The sequence below is a fragment of the Opisthorchis viverrini genome, assembly GCF_000715545.1.
Source record: "Opisthorchis viverrini unplaced genomic scaffold opera_v5_3, whole genome shotgun sequence".
Lineage (NCBI taxonomy): Eukaryota > Metazoa > Platyhelminthes > Trematoda > Opisthorchiida > Opisthorchiidae > Opisthorchis > Opisthorchis viverrini.
The window spans coordinates 5,035,171-5,043,578 of NW_008751659.1; the positions used below are offsets into that span (position 1 = coordinate 5,035,171).

The window sequence follows — 8,408 nt, forward strand, 5'->3', positions numbered from 1 at the left end:
GGTCGTGGGAATACCGTTTGGGGAGTGTTACAAATTTCTGTATATGGGAGACAGTAGAACTTTATCATATGCCTCCGAAAACATGTGTATTATTTTGGATTCTTTGACAAGAATTGGAAATTTTGCTAGAAATATTTGTTACCTAACTGAACAATCATGCAAGGAGAACGAAAAGGTCAGAAAAAAGTAGGTTTTTCCTGCCTCTCTCTGGACAAAGACAAATGCTTTATTGTTGTAAATTCTGCCAGTCTTTGCCCGGATATTCTTCTCTTTATTCAGCTTACGAAATGTTACAGGCTTTTTCGGTTAATCTTGTGTTGCTTGTTTTATTGTGTCACATTCTGTAGTTTTGTTTTGCATACCTTTTTCCTGCTTGACTTACACCTAGTCCATTTGTCCGCAAGGGAACAGCAAAGACTTTGAGCTATCACTTATGGTCCTCTTTGCAGCATCCATTCTAAAGAATTCTTTTGGCCTCATTTTGCTTCAAAATAAATGATTTTAACCATCGTGGAACAAAAAAGGGGTATGTGGAATCGCCTAACTCAGCATAAGTGTAACAATGAATTTTCACAGCCGACGGACGCAAAGGCGATGCATTCTGTTCATCGTCGGCTAAAAATTCAGCACCATGATCATTCAGCAGAACCACCAAGCCACCGATACTCACCACTAGGCTCCCCAAAAACGACTGATGATGTCAACTCGATTTGTGATGAAACGTTTGCAATCAATGTCCAGCTCAGCGAACAAGCCACCATGATCTGTATTGTGTTTTTTTTCCAATAAACTGGTTACTACGACAATAAGTTATGAAATTGATCCGATTGAATAATATTCAAGGATTCGGGGAACGTTAGAATTAGTTAGCAGTTGATGGCGTGGGATTGTGCCGCTGACAGTGGAAATGTTTATATTTGACTCTGGGTCATGTGACGAAGAATTCGATTTTGCAATTGGCCACAAACAGCAGACTGAATTTTCGAGGATGAGCCAACCTGACATTTCAATTCCGCATTATTGTAACGCATTAATTCAAGATGCTGTGCTCTTTGCCCACACTTTAACAAGGTTGCATTCGTGTAAATAGCATTGCTTACGTGTTGAATATTACAACTAGCTGTTTTCTTAGTTAGTATGAGAAAATTTGATTCATAAACTACAAGTAGTGAGGCATTCAAATATACTTTGCACACGAGGTTAAAGATTTAGCAGTCATTCGCTGACGAATGAGCAATCGCCTGAATCCGAGTTTTTTTTACACCCGTGTGCAATATTCGTTTGTGCTTCATGTACAATGATTAGCTAAGAGGGCAAAGCCTCCATTTTCGATATTTCCCGTTTTTTTTCAGAGAACTTTTGAGATAGGTGTTGGATATTTCACTCATTGTTTTCTTCTCAGCCTAAATAATATGAGATAGAATGAAGTGTTCGTTACAAAATTCTTCCAAACAGCCACCGTTATGTTTGGTATTAAAAATTACCTCCCTGGCTCAAGAAAAGTACCTGGAATAAAACAAACCGGCAGATTATTCCAGGACAGGAATAACACGCTGTATTTACAGCAGTGCTTAGCTAAAGCACAAACATCCACATGCGTTATCCTGTACATGGCGTATGTCGCTCTGCTCTCAATATAGAAACTGCCTCATGGCTAATTATTTTGTACAGCCAAAATGGCCGTCATCAGGAGTCTTGGCAGCACCACGTTATTTTCAAAGACCATTCCCCAGCTGTCATACGCCGCTAACTAAAGAACATCCTGGTAAACAGTAAAGAAACGGAATGATGCTGTTTTGTCCTAATAGCTAAGTGTTATCCTAAAATATATGAAGACAATGGTATTAGTAAATTCAAACACCATTGGAGTGAAAACATAAGAGTATCATGTCCAAATAAGACAGCTACAAAGACGGCGGGGCACTGTCCAACGCAGAACTCAACATATGATAGTGCATCACACAATGACATAAAAACTTAGGCTAGGCAGTCTGGCTAGAGGTTCCATGCCTTACCCGGTTCTCAGTCCAGTAAGGAAAAATTAGCAATTGCCCCAACCCATATATCTCGGACGAGGTGCAACAAGTGAAAATATCTATTTACCTTCTCTCTATATGAGGGATCCGAAACGTCCATCCGTTATATTTCAGCAAATTTATGCTCTAACGCTATATTCATTGAAACAATTTTCCTGCTTGAGATGCCCCCGAAATAATAGTCGGGAAAGTTATCATCCCATTCCACCGTAGTTTTGGCGTTAACGGAGCGCAAATGTGAAAATTCTGTCACGTGCTTTAGTGATAAAAATTTACAGTCAGGTTACAGTGCCCCCATGACGTTTATGTGCCCAACCATGCTGACTAGTCAATGAAGGCTTGCAATAACTAGAACTACACAGGCACTCGATAAGAGTTGCAAATAAGGAGCTCACACATGGATGTGTATGAAGTAAAATATACTTCAGCCATATATATATATATATATATATATGCACGTTTGTACTCTTGAAGTTGCTCGCCATATGGCTGGCGAGGCGAAACAATCAGCATTCATAAGTAAATCGGTATGATACTCAACCTTTATTTTCTTTCTATCAATTGCTCAGGCTGCCTGATTTAATCCACCTCAATATCATCATGGAATCACGAAATGTTACGACTGATTTCAAATTTGGTTGGCAAGTTTTTGAAAGCCACAGGTTGCACACATGCCTTAAAGAAACAAGGTACAGAATACTGACAGTACCGTGTCCGTTACCCCAAAGAAGCTGAAAATACTGTAGTAGTGATTAACAATTTACTCAAACAAAAGTTCACAGCTGCTGCACCAACACTACGAATACTCTCAATTATCCCTCCAAAATTTCATTGTGCGTATCACGCATTCTATGTGTGTATTTCACAGAAAAATCAAGACTACTTCCACGACCCCTCAATAGCAGTCTATTTTCTTGCACCTCAGTTACTGTTGTAGAGTTAGAGTGAGTTCATCTTCATGAACTCTTCGGTTTAAGCACTCCCTAGTCTGTCTTGTCATAGTTCTTCTTATTCCACACCAATCCGGGTTGCGCTCATATAAGAGCACACTGCACCACAGTTATCCCATTGCACTTTTATTTTAGTCGCGACAACGTGATGTGCTTCTCAGGCGTGTAAGCAAACTCAGATAAACGCAAGGCCGACACATCTACATAAGCAAATCAGAAAAAATATACATAATTTGGCCGACACATTGAACATTAGGATTTCCCTGCTGTCGCGAATGATTGTATGATGAGGCCAAAAACCACTGATTTTGGTGAACATCAGTGAAAGCGAGACTACAGCCTAGTGCTTTTTATCTGGTGGAAAACGTCAAAGTGATCCTGTCAGAATAGGGGAAGCCGTTTAAATAAGGACTAAGTGGATGAGCACTGGACACAGACAATATACATGTCTACACCATGGTCAGCGTTGAACTGCAGTATACTTTGAAATGCCAACCAAGGCACGTGTTTCTGAATGTATCCGAAAGAGGGCTCGCTTTAAGTAACGTAAAGAGAGCAAATGTAGGACTACAGGCCAGATATTTTTCACTACATTTATACACGTCTGTTCTGCATAAAGAAGTTTAAAACGCATCGTGAATTGAAGTATAAGCAGAGAATTCAACCTGTCTTGCTGTGAAAGCGAAAATTCTAAACCACGTCGTACGGCAGGCCTCGTGTCAATTTGTCAGTAATGATCTCTGGACAGACGCTTAGCACCTGACTTCGGAGAACTGAAAGATTATGATCAGTTGACACGTTTATTCTGCGCCAATAACGCCATATTTTTTGTTCCTGAGCTCAGATCAATCACTACACCCTGAGAGTGAAAGCAGGGATTTAATTACCCCTTAAACTCTTGATATCAGAATCCACATCTAGACTGTCATTTTTGCTGTTTTTTCTTTGTAAGAATTTTGAATAAGTTGTAATTTCGATTCTATCTTAAATCTGCAAGCCAAAGAGAAGGAAAAGACGTCCTTCAAGTGGAAAATATACTGAAAACTCTCACCTTTAAGTGAAGGCACAATATGGGTCATCTTGCATTGTGCGCATTAGCTATGTAAAACGGGTTTGTTACTCTGTTCTTTTATGGCTCCTAAATGAAAAATCTCAGAACCACAAGGAATTTTGTTAGCCACATAAATTGTCCCTGGTGTTGCATTAGTCAATCTTCATCATTCCTCTCTTTTTTTCAATGCGAGTTGATGGACTAGTTGGCGGTGGATTCGTTTTGTACTTTCTCAGCCTCCTTCTCGTTTGAAACTTGTCTTCCCTCATCCCCATCAGGCACCTCGTTCGATGGTTTGTGTTGTGGGGACTGAGGAGAATCCGGTGGCTTTTGTACTTCATCCGGTTGGTCCGTTGGTGTTGCGCTTTTCTTCAATTCAACTATTTTTGTTCTCTTCTTTACTTCTAGCTTTTGCTCCTTTGCTTTTTTATCTTGTTTTTGTGCGTGCAACCGTGTAAGTTGAGCTTTTTCGTTTGCCAAAGAAAGGCGACGAATGTTGCTTATACAACCCGCGGCCGCGGATTGTAATTCCATGTCCTAGAGCAATAAATGTAAAGATATCAGTGATGCTGAGTAAGGGAGTTTTGCAATGTCTTTAGCATTTTTGCACACTATAAATCCTGCCAAAATTGGAGAATACATTTCAACATTCATAGGAATTTGGAAACCCTTAACTGCATTTGGCACTGCAGAAGGAAAAGAAAGGCTTCTGAAGAGGAACAGTAAAATCGTTCTCTTAGTAATGCAACGACCTACATATGCACAAACAACGCTTTACTTATGTGTAGGTTAAAATGAACAAGTCAGACAAACCTCTGTTAAAAATTACAAGCCTAATCAAAAGTGGTTCAAAACCCTCCTCGTTTACTTAAATAGTATTGCATAATTCTTGGTGAATTCTCAGTTATCAGTCATTCTTAACTGGCGATGAGAGACTCAAACCCGTCTGTTTTTTCTTGATCACAATAAAGTTTACGAACCATGTGCACTTAGAGATACATGGCCTACTGACATACATAGCCTACTACTTACTGATCGTCACAATCAGGACAGCTACTGGGTCGTCGTTCGATGAGTCGGGTACACCAATCACATCGCTCAAATGTGAACACGTTCGGCTGCTCAGAGGTCAAAAATTCAGATGCGTCCAACGTGCGTTGGTTATGTAGTGGCTACGCGCTCGCCTCGCATGTCAGATATCCGGGGGTCAAATCCCCGCACGGCCATTGGATATGTGCTGCTGATGAGCTCCAATAGGAGTGAAACTCGAGTCCAGCGTTTCCCTTTAGTGTGGACTCACCGGAATAATTACGCCAGAACAGGAGCAGGACCGTTCAAACGAGAGTGATGTGACTATGAACAAAATACCTATCCCGCAAAACTTCAAGATTGCAACAAATGAAATAGCTCTGTGACTTTGTTCGTGACTTCCTTTGACTTTCGGTTACTAAAACTGCTTAGTTTACATCAGCTCACCTGTTTCCGTTCGTCACATACTTGTGGTGTGCTGAAGACGAAAAGTTCTCAGTTGTCGTTTGAGATCAAAAGCACTGAACTACTGAAGCAACTTTTTAATGATACCGAACAATCCGCAGAACATACTCCAGGGGGTCAATACAGTGGAATTCCAACTGCAATTAAATTTGGTTCCAGCTCCTAATTTTTTGTGGGTATCTTTGTCTTACCAACCAGCTGTCAGCAACAATAACTTTCAGGATAACTTGCCTGCTGAATTTTAAAAGGAATAAGTCAACCTCTTGGATAACTTTTAAGTCATTCGATGGTAGTGTTTTTGTCCAATTTTACTTATACACGATCAAACTACAAGTGAAAACCGTTGTAGGCTCGCTGTTGATCACTTTGAGACAAACACCACTGTTCAATAATTAGCGCCAACCCAATGGTCTGAAACCCTGGGAACTGGACCGGCATCCACTCACAGTGATTAATTTAACCAAAGAAGAGTGGCTGGATTAATTTAAGGCGCACTACCGGCAATCAGATTTCTGAGAACTTCATAAAAGTCATTAGAACAGCATTGACAGGGTTTCAGATTTTTGTTTCTTTCCGAAGTTTACCATGAGGTTGTTTGCTAAAGTAATAGAGAAAATATCCCTTTGCGATACCGCTTAATCATTATCATTTGTGAAACGAGACAGTAATAAAGCCAGTTCATGTTCTGGCGGGAAATAGTAGTCTAAAGTGAAGTAAAGTTCGCAATCAAAGTGTTGGAACATAATGCCACAGGCTTGATTTTCCCACAAAAAAGGTTTGTACCATGCGGACTTTGGTAGTAATTCTTACGTCAGTTTGCGTATATTTATCTTAAAAATTATTGGCAGATATGTTCTATGGATCTACGGCAGAGTAGATGTACATAATGAGGTTTCCAAAGAGCTGAAAAACTAGCATTTATTTACAGCTCAACTAAGTAGATCGGAAAATCTAATGAAACATCTTAAAAATGTCACAAGATTGTTAGTTTGGAATCCGACTGTCAGCTGAAGTTGGTAGAAAAGTATTCACAATGGGTTGGCCTGCGAGTTCGATTGCAATGAGCTTATGGAAGAAATCAAGCGGATTCTCATCATATTAGTAAACAAGAACGATTTAGTCAGCACAAATGTCACCTCACAACAGCATACAATCTCTTATATGGCACAGTTTGCTTTAGCATGTAAAATTATTTTGGACATATCACCATTATTCTGCTGGAGGACTCACGGGGGACCCAACCATCTGAAGTAGGGGCTTTACGACTCCGGCGTCATGCATAGTCACACAGTTGTTGGGATCCCGGCTTAACTGAAACAGAGCTTTGGCTGTAGACCTGTGCACGTTTGGATCGGTAGAATTAAGGTAGCCGACCAGAGGGCTGACTGCACCAGCCCGGCCAAATTCTACGCGATTTGTTCCCCACGTGCAGCATCGTGCAATAGCCTCGGTGAGAGGGCACCGAAGTTTGTCGTCCTTCTAAAAGCAAAAGGCATAGGAGAAGGTTAAAGAGCATATTTTCCGCTGTTCACCAGATACTGGAATAACTTCACCTCGCTGAAATAACACGCATGATTAGCAGTGATTCAGGTATTTTATTGAAAATTTTCATTACTAAAAAAGCAAATGATATCCCACTATAAAAAAAAACAGACCACCATGCCCATGCCCCATCAACCATGCGCAATCACACATGTTCATATGTTAAGTGATTGATAGGCATCTCTATCATTGGCTAAAGCAAAATCAAAAAGGAAACACAACACTTCATCCCTGTTGTCTGCCTTATTGGCCCGGAAAATTGCGCTTCCAGGAGTGAACCTAGAAGAAAAAGGTTGTTGCCGAAATGACACAGAAATCGTGAATATGTGTAAGAAGAGAAGTGTTAGGAAGAGAAGTAATACTTCGGGTTGACAAAATGTAATTTTTGGGACGCGCTGCTTCTGGCATCACATCTTATTAGAGTGTTGCATTAGTGTCATGCCACCGACTTGTTGATTCCAAACTTCGGTCAGATTGGGAGCGAGTAGAGGATATTTTCTGAGGTGCTGCCTTATTCTGTCCTCTAACTGAACCATCCATGGCGAATTTCAGACACGAGCTTTAATAACAACTTATCCGGGTCATGTGTGGAGTAACTGATGCTGGACTAAACTTGTCTCATGGCCTTTTCTAGTGAGGGAATGCAGTCATGTTTGACAGAGACATAATCGGACATTTTCCACATGCGAAGAAGTCATTGTAGTTGTTTAGTTGATGAAATAGACAGTCGGAAAGAAACTGCGAAGCAAAAGGATGCTGTTTGGCATTTTGTTTGAAATGGCATACTCTGTAGGTGGTCTGTATTTAAACAAATCCATAATCGACCAGAACTTACCGTGCACGTGAGGCGACTCAGTAAAGCAACAACACCATGGTCAGTTATTACAGCTAAATTTTCCTCATCAACAGCAATTTTGGAGACAGCTGCACATACAGCTGCCAGCACATCCATGTTATTGGAGCGCAGTAAGCTGACAATCAGTTCCAGACCACCCACAAATGATCGAACCATCTCACCTGCATCCTGAAATAATGAATGTAGACAGGATGGAAAACACCATAATAGTTGCCTTCAAAACAACAGCTGCAAATGATCGCATGGGCACTGCATGATCAAACGAATTTTAATGTCAGGCTAGCGTTCATCCGCAAAAGCCTTGGTTTCCCAAGGTTTTCAAAAGCATATATCACGCAACTTTCACGAAGTCTGGGAGAGAATGGCAGCAAAAGATTCATAATACAGTAGCAAAAAACGATATTTTTGGGGTACTTTTTACTTGTGTACGTGGGGATCTTTGTTATATATATATATATATATATATATTGTGTCTTTGT

The 8,408-nt window shown here is 40.4% G+C and overlaps 1 protein-coding gene across 1 annotated transcript in view; it reads right to left on the reverse strand.

The window, feature by feature from the left end:
* Positions 1–4,003: 4,003 nt before the first annotated feature.
* T265_00387 (hypothetical protein) overlaps positions 4,004–8,408 on the reverse strand; it is a gene marked incomplete at both ends in the record, with an annotated part of 46,143 nt that continues 41,738 nt past the window's right edge. Inside the window, 3 exons of the mRNA XM_009164132.1 lie at positions 4,004–4,574; positions 6,762–7,010; positions 7,909–8,097. Coding sequence (XP_009162396.1) covers positions 4,239–4,574; positions 6,762–7,010; positions 7,909–8,097 — 774 coding nt within the window. The remainder of the gene's footprint in view (positions 4,575–6,761; positions 7,011–7,908; positions 8,098–8,408) is intronic.